This window comes from Lonchura striata, chromosome 10 (genome assembly GCF_046129695.1).
Source record: "Lonchura striata isolate bLonStr1 chromosome 10, bLonStr1.mat, whole genome shotgun sequence".
In the NCBI taxonomy this organism is placed as follows: Eukaryota; Metazoa; Chordata; class Aves; order Passeriformes; family Estrildidae; genus Lonchura; species Lonchura striata.
The window spans coordinates 12,646,296-12,670,374 of NC_134612.1; the positions used below are offsets into that span (position 1 = coordinate 12,646,296).

The 24,079-nt window shown below is 40.3% G+C and overlaps 1 protein-coding gene across 1 annotated transcript; it reads left to right on the top strand.

Annotated features, from left to right (window-relative positions):
• The first annotated feature begins 1,132 nt into the window (after nucleotides 1–1,132).
• Nucleotides 1,133–23,924, top strand: ATP1B3 (ATPase Na+/K+ transporting subunit beta 3). The gene is made up of 7 exons (XM_021536948.2): nucleotides 1,133–1,348; nucleotides 8,924–9,052; nucleotides 12,590–12,697; nucleotides 14,177–14,364; nucleotides 15,123–15,173; nucleotides 20,126–20,212; nucleotides 22,992–23,924. The coding sequence occupies exons 1-7, from the start codon at nucleotides 1,240–1,242 to the stop codon at nucleotides 23,160–23,162; spliced, it is 843 nt and encodes a 280-aa protein (XP_021392623.1). The 5' UTR covers nucleotides 1,133–1,239; the 3' UTR covers nucleotides 23,163–23,924.
• Nucleotides 23,925–24,079: the final 155 nt, after the last annotated feature.

The following is a 24,079-nucleotide window of genomic DNA, read 5'->3' on the forward strand; positions in this document are numbered from 1 at the left end:
AGATGGCTTATTTCTGGCCTGAAATGGAATCTATTAGCTGAGCAGTATGACATGGAGTAATTAGTGAGTGATACATTATTTTCTGTTGTTATTCTACACTAAATAGAATGATTTAGTTGATGTACTGTAACAGTAGAGACTACTGGAATAAGACGTTCAAGAGGCAAATAGATTTATTCTATTTCATACTTTATATTTACTGTTTTCTGGCAATATTGCAGTAATTGTAATGATTTAAACTAACCATGCTGATAAATATGTCATTCCTCCTAAGATGTATCTTAAACTGTGTCTCTTACATTTTAAAGATGTAGTCTGGTGTAGCTTTTTCACGCGGGTTTTGTCTCTATTTTTAACAACTGCTTTGATGTAGGAGCTCTCCCGTCACACCCGAGTTTTGCGAAGTCCCTGTTGAATGCCCTCACTGACAGTGGCTGAGGGCTCCGTGCGGAGAGCGCGCTGCAGCTGGCCCGCGGGGCTGGCTGCGCGGGGGCTGCCGCCGCCCCGCTCCGCACCGGGCAGGGAATGCAGCTCCGGAGCCGTGCCAGGGAGGCAGTGGAGGCTGCGCGTCTGCCAGCCGGGAGATGGCAACGGCGGCTGTGCGCTGTGTTACACGGCCCTTCTGCAGCGTGACAGCAAGGGAGCTTTTCAGCCCTAATGCTCCAGGAGTCACCTTTCCAACCTGCCCTTCTGTAGCATCTTGACACATTCGTGTCTTCTCACTCCGTGTTTCGGGGTGGTGCAGGATCACAGCGAGGGCCGAGATGCGGGGAACACTTGAGAGCCCTTCCGTCCGCTGGCACTTCTCTAAGATGGTTGTGCACCAGGACCCGCCCCGGCGCTGCACGGGCCGGGCACATGCGGGGTCAGGGGTGCCCGGGGCCGGGCCGGGCCGGGGGTCAGGGGTGCCCGGGGCCGCGCCGGGCCGGGCCGGGCCGGGCCGCTGGAGCCGCGCGGGCCCCGCGCTCCGCCCGCGCTCGGCGCCGGCCGGCAGGGGGCGCGCGCGGCGAGCGGGGAGCGCGTGTGGGCGGAGCGCGGCGGGGCCCGCCCGGCGCGGGGGCGCGGAGGGAAGCGGGGCGGGACTGGGGAAGGTCCCGGCGTGCCCGGCCCCCGCCCGCTCTCCCGCCGGGCGCCGCGGCCGCAGTTACTTAGCGGTTGGGAGCGGGCGCTGGCTGCGGCTTTCTTTGCCGGGGAGGGTTTGCCGCCGGAGTGCGCGACGCGGCCGCTTCTCGCCTCGCCATGTCTAAGGAAACGAAGAAGCCCTTCCGCCAGAGCATGGCCGAGTGGCGGCAGTTCATCTACAACCCCAACAGCGGCGAGTTCCTGGGGCGCACGGCGAAGAGCTGGGGTAAGGCTGCCCTGGGGGACGAGGGCGGGGTGAGGCGCCGGCGGAGCCGAAGGGCGGCGGGGAGCGGGGCCGAGCGCGAGAGGTGGGGGGGCGCGGGGGCGGGATGCGGGGGGGCCCTGCGCGGGGATGCGGGGACAGGCTGCAGGGCCCCCCGCCAGGGCGAGGGACGCGGTGCGGGAGGGTCCCCGCGGGGATGCGGGGACAGGCTGCAGGGCCCCCCGCCAGGGCGAGGGACGCGGTGCGGGAGGGTCCCCGCGGGGATGCGGGGACAGGCTGCAGGGCCCCCCGCCAGGGCGAGGGACGCGGTGCGGGAGGGTCCCCGCGGGGATGCGGGGGCGGCGCGCACCAGGTGCGGCGGCCCGCGGCGGCGCACGCGCCCCGGTGCCCGTTACAACCGCTGGTCTAAAAATAGCTCCGTCCGTGACAGCGGGGTGGGGGTCGGGGGGAGGGGGAGTTCCCGGGGCGCGTCCCGAGATGACTCAGCGCCCGCCCCGCAGCCGGTGCGGGCCCGGGGGCTCCTCTGCCGGGGGCTCCTCTGCCGGGGGCTCCTCTGCCGGGGGCTCCTCTGCCGGGGGCTCCTCTGCCGGGGGCCGCCGCGGTGCGGCCGTGACCGGCTTCCGCCGCCAGGTGCGGGGCGGCCCCGCCCGCGGCATCGCCCGCGGCATCGCCCGCAGCCCGCGCCTGCCGGGGCCGCTGCCCCGCTCCCGCCGGCCCGGTGCCCCCCCCGCGCTCCAGCGGCTCGCGGAATCCAGAATGAATGAGCGCGGATTGCCCGTGGGCTCGGAGCTGCAGTTCGGGGAGCGAGAAGGAAAATCCCCAACCCCCCTCCCCAAAAGTTCATGAGCCCCAGTTCCAGAAAGTGATCGTTGTGTGTGGTTGTGCGTCATCGTGCTAAATTTGTTCCAGCGTAGGGCTTCTGGGCCTTTTATTTTCATAAAGGAAGCTTTAAATGAAGGCTCTCCTATAAAGCCTGTGAAGGCAGTGTTTATTTTCCTATTTTCAGGTAGTCATCTTATTGCTTTCTTCTGAGCTGGAAAGCATGTTATCGTAATGCGGTTGCTTCCAATAAAAATATTTTGATTTTCCGAGTGTGTTTTCTCATATTAAACAGTTGTACAAATGCTTAATATTAGGATGTTTCTTCAGCCCTCATGGGACATATTTACTGACTTCAGAAAATGCTGTGTCTCCTCCCAAAACTTGGATGTAGTTGGGATACTTAATAGTTGTGCTTACAAAACCAACAGGACTCTCAGCGTGGTGTTAAGGAACAGGCCAATACATCCTTGGCCTTGACACGATCTCAATGAATGCTGATGTTGAAATAGCGAAGAGGAGCTTGAAGGGGACAGTGCATGGGGTGTGCTTTCTCTGCCGTGCCAGCATCTCCTGTCTGTCGGGAGAGGGCCCGGGCTCTGACAGGAGTTCCCCTCCATTCAGATGGAAATCAGAGCCTTGCAGCTACTCTGCCAGTTGAATAGCAAGGGATAGGAAATTTCCACTATGCTGTTGTCTAGTGATCTTTCTGTACAAGCAGGTTTCCTCAAGTGCGTGGGTTGGGTGTGTGGATTGCAAAAGTCTGGCTGTGTCATGAGTCTGAGCAGCAAAGACTGTAGATATGTTAGGAATAGCTTGCAAGTTTCTTGTTTTTTTTTTAAAAAGGTGAAGAAGAAACCATCTTCTCTGTTTAAACCTATCTAGTAGGATAAGTCACTTGGAATGTTATTAGTCCATGTTAGACCAAGGCCCATAGATAATATTTGAGGTTGAGATTACTTGGTTACTGAGTTTCCACAGTTACTTGAGAAAGTAGCTGTAGGCAGTTTGAATAACTTCAATTCATTAAGAAATAAAATTATAACTAATAATAGTTATAATAACTACTCTAGTAGTTGAGGTGATTGGCATGTGGTTACTACTATATACCATTTCCTCAGCCTGGATATGAGGAAGTGAATGTTCACTAACACCATATTTTCAGTGTTTGGTTTGTTTTGGCATTCCAGATTAACATACTGTGTTTATATAATTTAATCTGACTATTTTGGGACATGATGTATGGCTTTCTGTTTGGTTTTACTTTTTAATGGCGGGACATTAATTGGGTGGCTCTCTTGGCACAGGAGAATATGCAGGGTTTGATCTCCTGCTCTTGCAGTCGAGGTGTGTGTGAGCTTAGAGCTCTCAGGAGTACAGTTCCTTTTCTGTTGCTGGTCTCTGGGCTGAAAGGCAGGACATAGGGGAGGAGAGCTCTGGTTGCCAGTCTGCTGGGTTGTCGTGTCTCCAGGGACAGCATGATGAGAATTCAGCTGGCTCTGGTTCTTCTGTGCGTATTTCTCTTGTCTCAAGACAGCTTCCTCACAGAAACAAGACAGGAGTAGTAGAGAAGCCGTTAAGTAATTATTCACAGTATGTGCATGTTTTGCCCTAGTCTGACATAGTCCGGGGGGTTCATGTAAATGGTAACTGCAAGGCAGTGATTGTGTGTGAATGCCAATGCTGTGGCATTGGAGTACTCCTCTATCTACCACATCCAGTTCAGGATTTGTGAAAAGATCAAACACAAGTGGTTCTGTACTCGTTTGTCATGTAACAGAGGTTGCATTTTAGAGTTTAGTCAAGAGTTGCATTTTACAGCTTGGTGAAAACTGTATGTCTCCTCCTGCGGAAAAAAAAAATGGAGACTTTCACCTTATTTTTTTCAGACTTGAGGGGTACTTCAGTTTGAATCTTTCACAAGTTGATATCCAAACCTACACACACTCCCCTCCAAACTCTTCTCTTTTTAATTACTCGGCATAATCATTTGTTGTATTAAAAGAGACAGAAAATACTGGGGAAGACTGCTGACTTGAGTCTGCTGTTCTCAGCAGCGAGGCGTGAGGGGTGCTGATAGGTGATGGGAATGAGGGCGGGTCTGGGGAGCACCCGGCGTTTAATCAGGTGGAGCAGGGAGAGGAGGATTCGGCAGTGCTGGGTGGGGCCTTCCTGCTAGTGAAAGGAAGATCAGCGTCTGTTTCTGAATGTAGTGGCAAGGTGCTGTGTCTGCCTGGAGTTAGCAAGGATGGAGTGAGATCATCATAAACGTCTTGTAATGAGATGCTCACTGCATACTCAGGTGTGTGCATTGACTTACAAGAGTTAATTCTTTTTGCATAAGGTTAATAAAGAATAATTTGCGCTAAAAAATAAGGGCAATATAGACTGTAGCAATACTTAATCTCTGATCACACTAGATGTCATGTCAAGTGTATTTAAGTCTTTCTGTAAAGCTGGTTGTGTCAGTGTGTTTGGGGTAGAGGTGGCATTGCCTTGAAGTGCATAGGAATTCAGACCTACTGAATTTTCTTTTGAATGCTCAGTTATATCCTTTGGTGCATAGATAAGTGTTTGTAATTACAAACAAAGACCCCACCAAAAAAACCCAACACCTTATTTCTAGGAAAGCTTTCCACCATGTCAATGGAAATACACTCCTGTTGACCACCATAGCAAAGGATCCAGCTTTGCTTCTTTTTTTGTCTTCACTGGATTCTTGGTTGAAATTCAGTGAAGACAAAAAAAGTGCTGTCAGACTTTATCTGCTTTTCTGACATTCTGTCTTCTTTATTGGTGTTTTGAGCAGGGATTTAGCTTTCTTCATGAGTAGTGTAACATCAGACATTCTGGTATCACTGTCTGCCATTGCAGTAGAGTATTTTATTTTCCTTAGCTCAGAGTGCTCTGAAAAATGGCATCTTGCTTTGTCTTGTAACACATATCAGTATGCTCTAGTAGTACAGTATGTGTATTTTGTGGTGGTGTCTTTTAAGTGCATAATCATGGCATCAGACCCTGGCTTTTGTGTCTCTTTGCAAGTATTGCACTTAACAGTTTTTATTGTCTCCTGAGGTATAGCCATGTTCTGTGTGGAGCCCTGGCTTATTGTGACATAAAATACAACATGGAACTGAGGTTATATTTCTTCCTAGTCTTTTTTTTCCTCCCTCTGCTGTCACCCAAATCTGGCAAACAGTAATTCTTGAGTGTCCAAGTAATAAGATTGAACCATGATTAGTGATTATTTCATTTGTATTTACGTTAAAGTAAGGAAATCACGGGTGAACTAAAACTTTGATGTTCCTGGTACTGGTAGTAGTCAGTAGGAACGTCACTTGGGTGCTTAAATCCCACTTGTTGACGATTCTGAAGGACGACCATGCAGGTGGTAGGATCAGTGCAATATGGAATCCAACAGACCATAAAAACAGAATTTAATTTTTGTTGTTGCAGGTAATGTTGAGTAGTTGCTACCCTGTTTGTGGGAGTGTTTATATTGATACCTGTATATATCTAACTAAGCACTATGTACAGGTAGATTTGTCAGTCTTGTTTATGCCAGAGAAACATCCTTTTCATTGCTTTTGCCATGTAAAGTTTGGAAAGCTTGTATTGCATGAAGATACTGGCCAGGCATGTGTTATCTTGCATTCACCAGAGTCAGAAATTCTAATTTTCACAGTGGAGAAGTAAGTGTTTTGATTCCTGTAAATGAATTCCAGCTAATGACAGTATTAACATGTTGGTTCGGAAATTGAAGTCTTCCAGATTGGACTTACTTGTCAATGTGGTTAGGATATGAAGAAGTGTTTTTCATACTGTGATGCCCTGCAAAAAAGAAAAGCAAACCAAAACAGCTAGGTAAATTGTAATGCAGAATTTTGGTTTTGAGTTTTTCTTGTGTTATTGTTTCAGTGTACAAGATGTTCTACAACAATTGAATTGGGTTGCTTGTTAGATGTGGAAGCTGTACTTTGTTTGGAGGAAATATAGAAGATAGCTTTCCACTGTTACTTGGGTACATCTTGTTTCCTGACGAGAAATCCAGTGTTATGTGAAGTTATTTTGGCAGAGTTTCTTGACAGGTTATGGCTTGCTCACTTGATTAGCTAAGGATAATTAGTACTAATAGGCTCACAAAGAGCAGCTTACTCAGTTTGGAGTTGTTGAAGTTGCAGAGGGGATTTTTGTTTTTTGTTTTTTCCCTCTTTTTAATGCAGCAAAGTAATGTAAATGGGTCAGTTCAGTGGTTAGCATTCTGCAGTGCATTTACAAGCTATATTAAAATAAAGATTAAACTTTGCTGAGCTGGGGGAGGCTAGTGGAGGTTCAGGGCTGTGAGTAGGAGCAGCCTTTCTAGCCGTGTTCCTGCTGCATATCCCCAGTGGTTGGGCTGCTGCTGGAAGGAGCGGGGCTGGGGAGGGTGCTGTTCTCATTGCGGGCTCCACCACGGGGTGGGGATCACTGTTACCCCTGTGCTGATGCTCTCTCCGGGCTGTGAGGGGTCCCCAGCTCTGCCCTGCAGCTGTCCGTGGTGGGGAAGGGGTCCCAGCGCTGCCAGCCCTGCTGGAGTGAGGGGCTGTGCAGGTGGGTGGGCACCCGGAGCTGTCCCTTGTGGCACCTGCCCTTCGGGGTCAGCTCCAGGCCAGCAGTGCAGGTGATGTAGTGGTGCTGGCCCGGAGCAGGAGAGCTGCGCACCGTGGTGCTCTCATTGCCCGTGTTATGCTCATCAGTTTTTTCTTTTTCCAGTGAAGTTTGGCATATTGTTTTAGAAATTAAATACGAGTGTATTCTGAAATAACTTCCCTGATTTTCTTGCTTTTATTCTACTTGCCACAGTAGCTGCTTGTCTTCTCTTACATGTCAAATTCTTCTATTCCATTGAGACTCTTTGATGAATGTCTTGGTTAATTGATGGAAAGTGTACTTTCTAGACACTTTCTAGATACTTGATGAAAGTATCCACTAGTTGATTAACTTGTATGGATCAAAATGAGAGCTTACCAGAGGTTTTGTAAGGGACCTTTTTTGTTTGGTTGGTTTTGTAATACCCAGAACACAGTGGATATTAATCAGAAGATCCTTGTTCTGTTTTAAATCCAGTTAAAGCAATTACAGGCTTGTAGGTAAAACATTGCTGCTGTGCCCAATACAGATCCAGGTTTTGTAATGGTTTTCATTAACTGGAATTTCTACTATTTGTTTTTATGTCCTCATTTTAGCAGCTAAATGGCTTCTAAATAACCTTAGCAATCATTCACAATGGATGTCCAGCTCTCTTGTTCATTATAGAGTAATCTTGTTTTTGTGCTTACATACTTTGCTACTTCTAATTGCTGCATAGAATCTTATATCTTGGTGGTTTCAAGTGTATTTTAAATAGCTGATAATTTTCAGGTTATTGCAGATTGGTAGGTAACTTCTTCAACATGTGAGACTGAAAACTAAAACCGAGTGGAGAATCCACTGACATTCAGCTGGTTGCTGTTGAGAGCTTTATTTACAGTAAAGAATTTGGGAATTTCTTTATTGTAATACATGTACACAGAATTCTTTTGGGAGAAGTAAAACAGGTACTTGGATTTTTAGCAGTCATGGCTTTCTAAGTAGCATACTACACTAGAGACTATTTCGGTGCAAAATGCAAGAATGGTTTCTGAGACAGGAGCCAGGGCTTCGGCTTCCTTCTGTCCTCTTCCAGTGGACAGTACACAGCACTGGGGTGCAGTTGTGTTTACTTTTGCTCTTTCCTTTTCTGTGAAAGATGAGAAAGTTCTGCACTTGATTCTTGCATGTAATCAAGTGTCAGTGGTAGGATGTTACATTATGGTTTTGAAGTGCTTTTCTTTATACCCGAGTTACATCTCTGGCTTCTGATAGCATCCTTATGGCTAGAATATCCAGTAAAAACTGAATTTGTGTCAACATTTGGTTATGTTTTTGCATTAGAATGGTTTTAAAGATGCCTCTCAGTCCATGCATCTAGTCCCCTCCTACTTTTAATAACTCCCTTTTTTTTTGACAAAGCCTCTGCCTGTGTTCTTAAGTCTCAGTCTTAAAACAGAATCCCACACATTTATTTAGGTTGGTATTGAGTGCTCAGTTAATGAAACAAGTTGAAGCTGGTAATATCTGTGAATTTGGTGGGGTTGCTGGGTCCCCAGGGTAGATTGATAAAGCAGGTGTGTGTTATGCTGGATAAATCTGAACAGAAGGTTTGGTTTGTTTTCAAAAACATGTGGCAGAAATCATTTTCACCTTGAGAAGTATCTTGTAACTGGACGTGTGTGAAGGACTACTCTGTGTGGAGTTCCCTCAGATATCAGCTGTCTTATTAAAGCACCAATTGCTTCCTTCCTGGTCTGGATCCAGTGAAATAATTTTATCTTTTCCCTCAGTTCTTTCATCTTCCCAACAACCAGATACAAAGCTAAAATTCCTGTAAATAAGTGACAGTTTATTTTTTTGTAATGCACTGCTTAGTAATTTTTGCTAGCTTTCCTGTATAGCCCAAAGAGTGTTTTTGAATGCTTCTCTCTTAAAAATAGAGATGCCAAAATGGCATATAAGCTGTAAGAATCAGAAAGCACTAAGAAAATCTTTGTATGCATTATTGTGCACTGTGCATTACATATGTTTGCTAGAGGCTTATTTATGACTACAAACATTGTATTGCTAATTTACCATTTCTGATTTTCAAAATAGGTAATGGAATTAGATGAAACAAAACTAGTAATTTTATCTTTTTCTTTACAGGATTGATCTTGCTATTCTATCTGGTATTCTATGGCTTTCTAGCAGCGCTCTTCACATTCACAATGTGGGTTATGCTTCAGACACTGAGCAGTGATATACCGAAGTACCGGGACCGGATTTCTAGTCCAGGTAACACTGGGTTTATTTTTCATTAACTTCTGTCTGGTTTAACAACTGAATTTCATTTGAGAGCTCTTTTGAAGTATGAACCTCTTATGGGAAATAATCATCATTATTCAGTTACTTGCAGGTTGCAAAGGTAAAACTCAGTGTGAGGCAAGTTATATATGTTTATAGCATAAATTCAGGCAGTAGCTTTTTTGTGTGGTTTTTTTGCTAAATTTTGCTGGTTTTTCCTTTAAGCACCTCTCAGTTGAATTTGTCATGCAGATCCATACAGCATGCTGATGTAGAAGTTGGTTTATAGTTTAATCAAATTGCCGTAAAGATATTTAAACCACTTCTCTTGGATCAGGTGGAAGGCCACCTTGATTAGTGTTTGATACTTTGCAGAAGGTACAGGAAGGCTGATCTGCTCAAGAGCATGTAAGGACTGTGGGACAGAGGCTTTTGCAGGATTTTTATTTACAGTATTAGATAGTTTCCAACTGACATGGTATGTCTGTGGATGTCAGGAATTGTAGACCTGTTAGGTGCACTAGAGTATTATCCACTAGAGTAAGGGCCCTGTTTATGATGAAGCTAAGTCTGTGAAACATGTAGTTGCTACTGAAAGTGGTGTCTTGCTTCCTTTGTGTACTGTCCACCTGTCTCAGTGTTGGCTGTTTCAAGGAACAAATTGTATGTTAAAAAAAAAATCCTGTACAAATAAGAATGAGTAATAAGGTGGTTGTCTTCCCCAATATAATAATATATTGATGGAATTGAGACGACGTTACTTTTTAAAATACTTTTTTCCTTTTGTTGAATGTAAAGCTCTTAAAATGGAACATCATCTTGAAGCTGTATACACACTTAAGATGGTACAGTGATCTTCGTGTGAGCAAGTTGCAATTGGGCCACTGTGGTAAATGTCTCTGGATTGTGAACAGAATTTGTTTTGGTGTAGTGTTCTGGCTTCTCTAACAAGTGTCATATTGTGAGGGATTTTGAGGATTTGTGCTGTTTTTTCAAGCTAACAATGGGCTAGATGCTCGAAAGAATAATAAAAAAAAAAGAGAAGGAAAATAAATGAGGGAAGAAAAAGGTGGCTTAGTTGACCATTTCTCCCCATTTCTATTGTGTCTGTTGTAGAAGTCAGAAGCATTATAGTGGATGGAGCTGTGGATAGCTGTGGCTTAATGCTGGACTTGAGTGACATTTCTTCTCTCATGTAGTTCAGAGTATTAATTTTCCTTGGCTTTGAAATAAGTTTTAAGGGATGTTTCTTTTTAAAAGTATGTATACCACAATAAGTTTTTAATTGAAGAATTCCTGTAACATTTCTGAATTAAATATCTTTATTAACCATATCTTTAGTAGCTCATACATTAAAGTTAACCAAGTTGCTTGTTTCTGTTTTAATGTTTCTCCTTAACTCTGTTGTTTTTCATTTACAGTGAAACATGTAATGTTCCTGGCTGTAAACTTAAATTATTAAAAAAAACCTAAAATCTACACACAAAACCTGGATGCCGTAGGTCAAAGGTTCTCCTCTTACATTAAATGTACTTGGAAATATCACAATTGATTTATTTTATAATTGATATCTGAATTGCTTTGTACACTGAGATACAATAGTATAAATCAAATCCAAATGATTTTAAAACCTTTTTTGAATCCCTCCTGGAATTGTAATATAATGTAATCTCTTTTACAATCCTAGATGTGATCCTGTGTTGAGGCTGTTAATTCTGTTCCTCTAGAAGAGCTGAAATCCTGCATCTCTCTGTCTGTGCATCAGTCTTTCAAATAGCTTCTTCTGCAGAATTTACACTCTAGTTTTTAGGCAGATTGTAATCCTCTGGAAGTGGTGCAATCCTCTCTTCATAGGATGTTTCTGACATTCCCCTGAAGCAGTTAATATCTTCAAATTATTTTTTCTTTCATTGATGACTAGTTAGTTATTTTGTCATATATCCTTTGAAAAATACAATTTAAGTACTTAATTTACATTAGAGTTATGTTGATAATAATCTCTTATTCCCTAAAAGCTCCTAATGTGTAAAACCCTCCTAGTGATTTTTCAGCCCTGCTACTAATTGCCTTTTATTTTGTTGAATTCCAATTCAGTGTGAAGGCCCAAAAATTACTGTAATGGTGCAAAGTAGTGTGCAGTCAAAAGATGGACTGTTAGTCATTAAGGCCTTTACTTGGTGGCTTCTATAGAAATAATTTAACTGCTGTTATTGCAAAAAAGAGGATTTATGGTTTATTTGGAATCCCATAAAAGATGTAGAATAAAATACATTAAATTTTATCTGGGTTTTCTTTTAAAGCTGAACAACATTTGTTGGTGATGAGTTTCTAGTACAGATGTTTATTATTTGCAAGTTGCAAGTATTTGTAAATAGTTTCTGCCTTTGGATGAGAAGCTTGGCCATTTCTGTAGGTAAATCCTTAATAGACCTGGGCTGCTGAACTACACTCTTGATATGCTTTACTAAACCTTATTGTGATGGCTAACTACAGTAACCTGACTTTATCTTACTTTCTTAAATGTTTAATTTTTTTTACAAAGATGGCCTGGGTTTTTTTGAGGGGGTGTCTTTTGTTGCCATCAGGTACCTGTGTAAGTGACAGCTCCTGATGGCACAGGCTGGGTGTATCTGCATGCCTTTTGCTTTCACCTGCTGCAGAGAAATTCCTGAGATGGAACTCTGCAAATTTCTGGGCCAATTGCTGGGAAGCAGGGGCAGTTCAGCTCTTGAGAGGGCCATGCTTACTTTATTCCATGTGTGCCTTGCCCATCCTCCAGCTGAGGCTGGATTCAGCCTTTGGTGGTCCGTGGCCTGGTACCTCTGCAGCTCTGGCCGCAAGTGGTTTCTGCCCAGCGCCCCCAGGCAGCAGCTGAAGGGAGCTGGGATCCCCCCACGCCCGAGGGGACACTGGTGGGGCTCCCCCACGCCCGAGGGGACACTGGTGGGGCTCCCCCACGCCCGAGGGGACACTGGTGGGGCTCCCCCACGCCCGAGGGGACACTGGTGGGGCTCCCCATCGGAAAGACTGGGGTAACTTTCAAGCCACCTTTGTATCATCTATTTTTTAAATTTTTTTTTTCTGGGTTTGTATGAGAATAATACAATCATAGCTTCACTTTCTATTGCCTAAAGCTTTGAACTGTTGCTTGAAGATTTTCTGGGTGTGCTTTTGGGTGTTTTTTCAGTTATTTTTAAAGCTTAACTTGCTGAGTGTGGAAAGTGGATTAATAAAAATCTTTGATTGAAAGTGATTAAACTGCTGATTTTGCTTTTCCTAATCACTTGGTTTGGTTTGTGAATTGCAGTTATACATTGGGTTGGATTTAAATGTTAATTAATGTAATGATGATTTTGATTACTGGCTTCAAACACAAAGTACCTTCCAGTACTGTGGAATATAGGGGTAACATTAATGTTTCTTTACAGATGATAGACATTTTCCAATTTATGGATGTTTGAGTAGGGGCTAGAGTGGTGAAGGAAAGATAAATTGCTTAGTTCCTAACTTGAACTTTCTATTTTTAAGGACTTATGATTTCACCAAAGCCAGACACTGCATTGGAATTTTACTTTAACAGGAGTGACAGCCAATCATATTCAGAATATGTTACTACACTTCAAAACTTCCTTGAATGTAAGTTACTTACAATTGCCCAAGTAATGTAAGAGTGTTAATGTTAAATACATTATTTCATTTTTTGCTTGTAGTTTCTAATTGCTAATGGAGACTAATGCAAGTCCAGGGTTATTGCAGATACATGTGTTATAAAAGTCTGTATGTCACAGAAAATGGTGAGTATAATGCCTGTATTGGACAGGGAGCCAGAGCATGAGGAATAGTGCAATACATAATGGAGAATTTTGGGTGATGTGGTTATTTAAAAATACTGTAAGGCGTAGAAATTGCATATGCCAAAAGAATTTCATTTAAAATAACATAGGGTCTTGTATTTGGAGACAAAGTTTGTCAGGACTTACCCGATTAGTCTTAATGAGTTGGTAACTGAGTGAGAGTATTTTAGTCTGAAGAACTTAAGTGCGTATTTGAAGAATGAGGCACACAAAGATTAAATTAATTGCAATTTATTGATTTTTCACTCTGATACACAGTATCTACATACAGAAATATTAAAACACTGTATTTAGAACATTGAGAAGGTAATACAGGTCAGATCTGAAGGGTGGAAAAATCACTGTTTTGTCATACATTATTTTATGTATGTGTCTATATGTACACTTCCTATAATATGGAAGTCAAGTGAAAATATTAATAAGTTTAACCCCTCAGAAGTTGTAAGTCAGAATGAGCAAGGTGCTGTGAAATCTCACCTGTGTGCATGAGTTGCTTACTTGACTCTCCATATTCACAGTTTTGGTGCCTACAAAAAGCTTCTATGAGTAAGCTTTTATTTCAGAGCTCTGCCAAGGGTTCCTGAGAGGAATGCTGCATTTCATTACTACCTGCCTCTCCTGCAGTTCTGTGGGTCTTGTATCGAGGATGAACTTTCCCTTTCTCCGTTTTACCTTATTAGCTGGGAGCTGGGGTGTAAGGGAGGAGAAGAAACCACGAAGTATCTTAAGGGGAGTTGTTTAGCATTTATGACAGTGTGGTCTGTGCACTTCAGAAGCACAAGAAAGTGAGAAACAACTTGAGATGTTAGTATACCATAAATTATACTATCTGATGTAAATGTAGAGGCAATTTAATATTAATTATTGAATTAATTTTGAATTTTCCTGTGTATTTGTAAAAGAAACGTGTACAAAGGGAAAACTGGTTGTTTCCAGATAAAAACTTTATTGTTTGTATTGTAATGTTATTGGTTTAGCATATGTAGTTAGTTTATATACAGAAATTAATGAGGTTGTGATTATTGTTACAATTTAAAAAGCAGGAAATTATTCTGTAATATCCTCATTCAAGTACACTGCTACTTGTCTGTAGGGTTTGAAAAAGTGTTTGCTAAGATGGATGTAAGATACAGTGCTCTGAAAATACTTCTTTGAGAAAACTATTAGGGAAGTACACAATAATTATTTATATAGGCATCTGCAGGTTTTGGCTAGTTATATTCTTTATACCATTGATTTACAAGCTGTTTTTGTTTCATAGCCTATAATGATTCAAAGCAGTCACAAAACATAGACTGTCCCCGGGGAAAGATCTTTGATCAGAGCGATGCTGCTGTTAAAAAGGCTTGTCGATTTAACCTCTCTGACCTTGGCCAGTGCTCTGGGAAGGAAGATGCAAATTTTGGCTATTCTAAAGGAACTCCCTGTGTGCTTGTGAAAATGAATAGAGTAAGTACCTACTTATTTTGTAGTTCTTAGTACAAGTGCTCCCAGCCAGTGCTGCATGAAAAAATTACTGTGGAAAGGACTGAAATACGTGTTCAGTTTGCTGCTTAAGATATTTGCATTTCTTGAACAGTGTAATTTACTGAAACACAGCAATTCCAGAGAGTAGTATGAGGTGACCTTTTTAAGCATTCTAATACTTACCAGTATCAGCTTTGATGACTGGCACCAAAATATCTGAATCTTGTTTTCAGAAGTATATTGTTCTTTGCTTTTACTTACTGTCCTGTGAAACAGATTCTACACCACTCTGCCAAGTAAAGTGTTGTTCTTCATGTCTGTGTCCCAGAACTCTAACATAGTAACTCTAATCTAATGAATTCTGTAACTCTTAAACTATGAAAGGTGAGGAAAAGTACAAAGTATTTGACTTTCCAGTGATGTCCTGTTACTGACTGATGAATGATGTGCCTGTTACTTGAACTAGTTTGAGCCATTAAAATTACATGCTAAATGTAAAATAAGAAAACAGTACTTTCTGTGACTACTGTAACTATTTTGAGTTAACCTGAGTAAACTATTTAATTTAACAATGCTTTAAATCTTATTCCTAGTTTAAAAATATGTTCAGATGAAAATTACACTGGATAAGCTTAGTCCCTGTATGAACTTATATTTAGTGAGGGAAAAATTCAAATTCAGTGTGTAGAAATGGAAAGGGGGAAAAAGATCTGTAAATATTTTAACTTTGTCTTCTTTAGATAATTGGATTAAAGCCTGAAGGAGAGCCACATATACAGTGTACCCCTAAGGTCAGTTCAGAATGTAAGAAATAAGTGTGTTATTGATTTTCCTTGTGATAATGATGAATAATGAAGTAGTTTATTTCACTCTTCCCTCCTTCTTACAGATTTTGTACTTTTATTTGTGTTTTTCATCTTACTATATGTCTAATTTAGTTTAAGTGTCTTTAATTTCTTCAGTGTACCTATAGAAACATTTTTTGGCTTTTCTTTCATCCTTAGATGTGTTTGAACTACCTGTTTTGGTTTTGATTTGAGGAAAGTGAACATGTGTATTTGTTGTCTTGTTTATTTATTGTGAGTTACATTTTGTTTTCCCATTTCATAACCTATATTTTTATTTTTTCTCCATGCTGCAAGTGCACCTTAGACAATTTTGTAAATGATGGGTAAGACAACTGTGTGTGAAAACTAATGTTACCGCTCAAGTAAAAGTTGCCTTCAAGTCAAGTATAAACTACTGATAATAACAGCTAATATTTGCATATTTGTTATGTACCAATGGATTTACACAGGCTGTTTTATTGCAATTATAATAATTACTTTGACCTATGGGTGTTTTTCCTAGACTGCTTGGGGAGCAGTGAAAGCGGTGGTAAGTCTGTAGCTTGAGCAAGGGGCAGAGTCCTGGCTTTTAGCTTCTGGTGACTGATAAAAGTGTAGGCTGGGAAATATTAGCAATTAATGAGGCAAACACTTGTAAGGGTTTCTGCCTTCATCCTAGATACCTGTGGTAAGCACAGATTTTAATACTTGATTTTTGTCAGTCTTTGAAAGTTTTGATCTCTCCAGGACAGTCCATAGCAAACAAAGGTGATTTCTCCTCTTACTCGAGACTGATTTATTTGCTTCCATTCACAAACCTCACATTCTCTTGTATATAATAAAGGAATTAAACTCATTCTACTTCTACTAGTACTCTTTTCTTCTTTGACTAGTCTAATTTATAATTTTGTTTTGCAATGCGATATTCCATACTAGATAGAAGTTTGCCTCTAGCTGAGGTATTGTTAATGACAGCATTTCTCCCTTAGTGATCACATTAAAAGCAAGGTGAATTTGCTGTTTGTAATACACTGGTCAGTATTTTAATTGTTTTACTATTGAAATAATTCTTCTGGTTATTTCCCAGTCTTTATTTGTAGATGTGATTTCTCAAAGTTTGAATTTTATTGGGCTATTTTTGGCCCTCCTCTGTCATTTTTTGGGATCATTTTAACAAGATTAAGGTCTTTGAAATGTTTTGCACTACTTAGCTTGGTGCCATCAATGAATGAACTTGGGTTTGCTTCACAAGTCCTTATTGAAACACAGAATAGGATCCAGAGCAGTTATCTTCATTTCCACCAGAAATGCCTTGTGAGGTGTTGAGAACTAATGTTCAAGTGATTTATAAAATATCGATGGCAGTCCTATTTTATGATTGTATTTCTTCAACTTTTGTGTATGGATGATCTGTGAGACAATAGTACAAACTGTACTAAACAGATGATACCTCTTACCTTCTTAACTGGTTTCACTAGCAAAACAGTAACCTTGATAATAACTTGCTTGATCATGGTGGTGGTTTTTGCTATTTTTTTTACCCTTTGGGATACATAGAAATGTGTGAGTTTTCTTGCATCTTCTTTCTGTAAGTACAAAGTTCTTCTATTGTATCCACTTAAAATTTTTTTGATCTACACAAGTGTGATGGTTTTGAATTTTAAAATTATTAATCTTACTAGTCTTTTAGTGACTTCCAGTGAAGTATTTGTCTGGCTTTGCCATTTTGAATGCATCTATTTTATCTTTATTAGCCTATTCTCATCCTAGCTCATAATGATCTACTTGCTTAGGAAAGCTTAGTTACCAGTTAGAATTCATCCTGTAGATTCACTGTTCACTGATTTTTATTTCCCTTTAATCTGTTTTTTAAATATTTCTTACAATTGTCACTGAGTGGATAAGGTTGGATGGGACCACAGTGGTCATCCAGTCCCACCTCCCTGTTCAAAAAAAGGTCACCCTAGAGCCTGTGGCACAGAGTTGTATCCAGACAGTTCTGGAATATCTCCAGTGAGGGAGACTCCGCATCCTCTCTGGGCAATCTGTTCCAGTGTCCAGTTACTGCCCAGGAAAAAGGTTCTTCTTCATGCTCAGATGGAACTTCTGTGCATCAATCCTACATGTATTGAGAGCAATTTGGATAAGTGTCTGCCTGGATTTAACATACCATCTGACTTTACATGGTATTTTTGCTTTTACAGGTCTCTCAAATACAAAATTAGTTCAATAGCTTCTGTCTGCACATCCTGCCAGTCTTGGCTACCTGAAACATAATTTTAAGTTTTTCAATGTGGAATTTATGTTCTTCAGGTATTCTCCGGCAAGGTGAATCTTCTTTATTTTCCCTGCACTTTTTATATGGGATTTTTTTAATACAGGACTTTTTTAAATGGAAAAATTTTAGATAGATGGGTGATTTCAGAATCAGCACACTTACAGCTGGGGATGCTTCCCCCTCTGCCCTCATGGAGTTGAAGCTGTCATCACTGTAATTTCTGTAGATGAGGGGTGTGAGCATTTGCAGTGTCAGACACTCTTTACAGCTGGCTCTTCCTCCTGCACTCTGTAGGAACTAATCTGCTGCAGTGCTGAGAATCTCCAGAAAGAGAAACAAACCAACGAAAGATTCTGTCTCCAAGAAGTTTGAAGATCAGAATTTTAGGTCTTTACTTTGGGGCCAGAGTTGTGCAGTTTCACATGTGCTAGAACGTCTTGCAGCAGTATTTATTTCAAGTTAAAACAACCTTTACTGAGAACTGGCAAATCCTATGGGTTTTTTAACTAGAGAAAAGAAGACTTAATTCAAAAATACATCTTTTTCTGCTGTTTATTGACCATCTTGACTTCATGTTAGCTATCACTTTGTAGTTGACAAGAATGAAGAATGGTTGTATGAATGACACTCTTATGTGCCTTGCTTTTGTTAGCATACTCAGGATCTGAGTTAACTTGCTTTTTGTGATAGAAATCTGTTGTACAGTTTGTACTAATGAATACTGCTCTTTATCGTCTCCATTTCTTCTTCTCAAGTGATTATAGATTGTTCCTTCCCAAATTCTTTCCTTGGGTCTTCATTATATTATTTCTTTAGTGTATTATTTCAATATCTGCTAAATTCTTCTTTCTAAACTACAGTCTTAAGTAAGACCAGTTAGAAGTGGAAGTCTGTCCAGCTGCATTGTCCAATTTTTAGATTTTCTGACTGTCAGTAGTTCTTTTTGGAAACTACATGAGAAGCAGAAAAAGTTACATTCGCCAATGGACTGATTCTTAAAGTTCTTCAGCAAATGCAGCTTGTTTAGGTGGTTTTTTTGTTTGTTTTTATTTAATTGTGTAGGGATATAAATTAGGATTGCTTATTCAAGATGATCTGGAACCCCCCCCCAGCAGTTGCATTAGATAGGCAGCTGCATGTCCCAGAACCTCGCAGCTATTGCACTGATAGCCTAATGCATATATTTAGTGTATAATGATGACTGCATGCATGCCTTGTATTTAGCTGCTCCAGAAAGCACTACTCCTATTTACTTTGCCTATGTTATTCCATATGCTGATTACTTAACCATTATTTCAGCAACATATTTGGAAAGTAAGTATTTTCAGCTGCATGAGCTTTAAATAAAATAAAGAAGTAAAAATCAACATATTCCTGCTTAATAGTTATATGCAAGCTCAAGGTCCGAAATACTTAATAAACTTATATTAATGATTGCAGTAATTTAGACTGCAAAGGAATGAGAATGTGGCCGTATCCTAAAAAAAATATTGTATGTTCTTTTGAGGAGGCAAAAAGAAGATGTAACCTTGAGCTGTGGCTTGTTCTTAAATATGTTTTGATCCTATTGCAGTTGTCTTCTGAATTTTGTAGGGATCCATTTAAAATTACAGCTGTTGTATATAGTAATAGAGAAACAACAATGAAACTTGCTAATACACTTTGAACTTGTGAATTACATGGAACAAGCAGTGATGTTCTGAACTTGCATTTAGCATTTTGAGGTGGTTGTCTTAATGACATTTCTCTTAGTTATGGTAATATGTTTAATTTATTATAGAAAGTTACAGATGTGGGCATTTCCTAGTGGTATGAAGTTGGAGCAGCTTGTTATTCTGCCAGGATATACAGTCTTGAAGAATGTTGTCTGTAGTGAGACGTGTTTGTGTATTGCTATACTGATAACCTGTGTCTGGACAGCTCAATCATACATACTTATTTTATGTATCTTATGGATTGAGTGACTCCTTTGTCAGAAATTAGACAGCAGCTTTGTAGGTAGCTTATTCCAGGATTTGGGGTTGCAGGGGCCAGTTGAGTAATAAGGCCTGCATCTGTATATATTGTTCCTCTGAGGTGGTGATATAACTCCAGCAACATCACCATTTTACCCATTTGGGTTTCTTCTTATCTGGCCTGTACTTGATTGTACAACATTCCTAATGTTAGGAATGACACTGTTGCAGAGAGGTGTCTGTGGTTCTCTGTGAAGGCTTGTATTATTACAAGCTCAAGAGGCTTAAAATCCTGGCTTTAAACAGCATATGATTCACCAAAAATACACAGGCTTTCTTGGAGATACTTGGGATTTTAATTATATATGGGGGGGTTGGGTTGTTAAATTACTCATTACAATGAACATAGCCCCCTTCCCCGTTTCTTTGACTCATAAGTATGAAGGCAGGCTGTCTTTGACTCGATTGCTAATTTAAGTGCTGCTAAGCCTTGCTGCAGCAGATGTGTGCAGCATGTGACTGTTTGCCAAAAGAAATCTGGTGAGAGTTATTTTACAAGTTTGTAAGTCAGTTGCCCTTTTCTAGCTATCTTGCAGTTCGTCTTTGGGTTATAATTTTAATTTTGTGTTCATTTTTATGCAAGCAAATGTTGACTTTACTTTCCTTGCTGTCTGCAATTACAGGATGAAGGCATGGTTAACATAAATTATTTTCCTCCTAATGGGGCAATGGACTTGATGTACTTCCCGTACTATGGGAAAAGCTTGCATGTAAGTTTCCCTTAATGATGTTCTTCACTTTGTGTTTTGCTTCTGTGTACATTTATAGTTGCTAGTAGCAGATTAATTCTGAAGTTTGAACTTTGTAATGAGGTACTGCTGAGGAGTATTGCAAATGCAGCCATTGCACAGCGCTCGATGAGGCTGGAGACGTGCTTTGGCAGACAGGAACAAACTGGGCATTGTCCTAATGGAGGAGTGGCTGTACACCAGCAGTCTGGAGAGTGACTGCTCTTCTTTGCTCATTGAAATCTTTTGGAGTCTTTCTGAGTGCCAGGAAAGGCAGGAGAAGTAATCTGTGTCTTTATGTTACAATACACTTTCCAGTAGTTAATCCTTGGCGTTTCTCTATAGGATGTTAAGTTTATAAGTCCTTATGGTGTTCATTATATTTCTTTGTGGCTCTGCATGTCATGCTTTCTATTTGCCCTGTTTTATGAAGAAGGACTTCAATGCAGCAGATAGGTTTGGGGTTTTTTAAAATCATTGTTGTAAAAACAATGTCACTACTTTATCAACACAGTATATATAGAATTACAACTCCAGTTTCTTTTGAAACTTGAATTCAACTTTTTTTTTCTTGCATCAGTTTGTGATCACTGTAAGCAGAAAATCTGTATGTTTTATAAAATAGAAAATTACATTGCCTCTTACTGCCCAAGTTATTTAGTCCAATAAATGCTGTTCACCATTGAAGATAAAGGTATTTTTTCAAACATAAATCTATTAGGTCCATAGTGTACCATAGTGGGTGGTTGTGATTATACCAAAGTGATTTTGGTGTTAAATTATTCCTTTCTCAGTTATTTTTCCAGTGTACTCTCTACTTGCAGCAGTTCCATAACCTTTTTTAACCTCCTGTGACTTTTACTAATGCAGAAGGAGCTTGTTTTCCTTCAACATTTGCTTTCATGTTACTTCTGGGTAATTCTATATTTTCCATTTTGTTGCCATGTTATGAATTAGTATCCCATCTATTCACTTAGGCATGCAAATTAAAGAGTGATTTCCTGTGCTTCAAACAGTTGGAGTCAGTACAGACTCTATCCTGTTCTTGGAATTAAAGAATAGGGAAAGAGAGCACTGCTTCCTTAAAAAATGCAAAATATAGTATCTGTGCACCTTGACATGTCAAAACCCACTTTGTACCAAGGATGGGATGAAGAACTTAAGTAACAAAATTCCCATCTTGCTGCTATACTGATGGGAAATGGAAGATTATGAAAAACACTGATGAAGATAGGCAAGACACAGTGCTATTCCTTGCTTGAATTAGGTGATTTGGAAAATTTGGGTTTTAAATATTATTTCTCCACCCCCAGTTTTTGGTTCATTGTCCTTTCATGTTCTTTGTCAATTTGGAACAGAGGCTATGGTTTTAGGGATTCTTGCTTATGTGAGGCCTAATTTTCCTAACATGAGCAGAGTGAGAAAAGGAAGAGAGGCAGTAGAAGAGTTGTGAGAAGTCTGAGTATTTGACTGAATCTCAAGGGTCTGGATCGATTCCTTGGCTATGCAACAGAATTTTTATATTATATCAGTGTGGAACTGTTAAATTACTTTAATCTGTAAAGGAGTTAAGTAGATTTAAATAAACTTGCTGCTCCTGTTCAGATAGGAGCCAGAAAAATACTAATGTCTACAATTTTGTGGTCCAGGATGGTTCTTGTTTTTTGCTGCTTAGTACAATAAGCCCAACTCTGACCATCTATTTCCATGACATTATCTTTTGTAAATGAGACTTGGAGTATTTTCTAGTGTGTTCTTTGGTAGAGAAGATAGCCTGAAACCAACAGAAATATATTAAAGAGTCTTAAGTTAAATGAGGATGAAAAAAGTATTATCACAAAATTTTGTTCAATTAAAATTCAAAGTTTATACTTATATAACACTGTAGTGTTGTATTTAGTCCACTGACTTACATGAATTGTTATATGGAAAGGAATTTTGCATAATCATCAGTCAGAAGTACTGGCCTAAAAATATTAATAAATGATGGAAATGGTTCATGAACATTGCATAAAATGCTGCCTTAACAGTGTATAATAGGCGCTTTACAAGAGAATGCAAGTTCTTATTGAATTGGATGTGAGGTACAATATGGGGTTGACAAAAGAATGGAACTGATTCTGCTCTCATTCTTAAATTTTAATTTTTACAGTAGTCACCAACTGTAATTGTTCCACCAAATATGACTGACCAGGAAGGAAAGTGTCAGGATGTTCAAGGAAGAGTTTCTCTATAAAGCTATTAAACAGATAACACCTTTCAGAATGGTTTGTTGCTAAAAAAGTAAATGGGATAGGGGAGAAGGGAAGCTGGCTTATTAGTATTTGTTGAGTCAGGCTTTTGGAAAAAAAACAACACTTTAAACCCTGCTGGAAAAGTTGTATTCTGTAGCAAATTACATGCACACTGCCAAACCAAACCCAAAACAAGCAGAAGAGTCAATAGAACAGGTTGGAAGACACTCATTTCTGAGCTTCTGTCATTGAAGGTTTCTAGAATAATGGGACCTAATAGAAAGTCTTGTGCGTCTTGAAGATACTCTGTGACCCAAATTCTGTTGAATATATTAGTTAAGAAATAGTATGAAGAATGTATTTCTAACCTGGGAAAATAAAGTGCCTTACCTGAATCAGATTGGACTTTGAAAAGTTGGGTTCCTAATTAGCTTTTTCTTAACTGTTCGTTCTGATGGATTAAATGTTAATTTAATGCTAACTTATTCTGGTCTCTCAAATATTTTCCCCATCTTTCTGTTTACTAGGCTCACTATTTGCAGCCTTTAGTGGCTGTTCAACTAGCAATTACCCCCAACGGTACCAAAGAAGAAATAACAATTGAGTGTAAGATCCGGGGCTCACCTAATTTAAAAAATCAAGATGACCGTGACAAGTTTCTGGGACGAATTGCCTTCAAAGTTCTGATGTCTGAATAGCTGGAGTAAGCACTCTCCACAAAGTAAATGTTGTGTTGTCTGTTTTGTATCAGCTGGACATGCCATTCTAGGATATGAGACCACCTTGAGGAATGTTAAGGTGGTTTATGGCGTTCAGGGTAGCATAATAATATGCTTCCAAATTGTATGTTTAAATTCCCTTAAAATAAATGCCTATCCTGCTTTTTGCCTGCCCTGTTGGAACAGTGTACAGACTATAGTTATGTCATAGGGACCTGTAAATAGCTGTTTTCAAACACATAATAATGGTGACCTTTGTCCTGCTCTAAAATGTGGTTTTATCCTCCAAGTGAGTGTCTCAAGCTTCATGTGCTGTGCTCTGTAAATATTGTATTGATTTAACACTGGTTTAACTGTCATATCTCAATGCTGACACAGTTTAGAGGGATAAATAATAAATGGTACCTGATTGACATAGTGATTTCTTGGTAAGAGTAAACACCTCCAACATAAATCGTGTGTATGGGAGTGGGTGGGTCAGTGGATGGGTGGCTGTGTGGCGATGCCTTAAATTGTAGACTGGGTGGTGTGGGAGAACTGAAGTGGATTTTAAGAGTTGGTATGAATACCTGAAAGTAAGTGCTCAACTAGTACTTTCTTGTGCTTGTCACTGTGCAAGTATTGTGTACATGTAATACTTGGTATAGAGTTTGGTGTTGTAGATGAGGAATTGAACCTTTCTTTGTGTTGTTAATTGCTTGTAATATGTGGAGCACAAATAAAATCTACAATATTTTGAAACTTTTTAGTTCAGAAATATCAATAGAAAACAATTTAAATAGTTTAGGATCCTGGTAACAGTTGTACAACAGAGCTGCTTGAAAGAAGTGGCCTCACTATTGTGGGAATAGGCTTTGATTTTTCCAATTTAAAAAATTCTGGAAGAAACTCTGTTT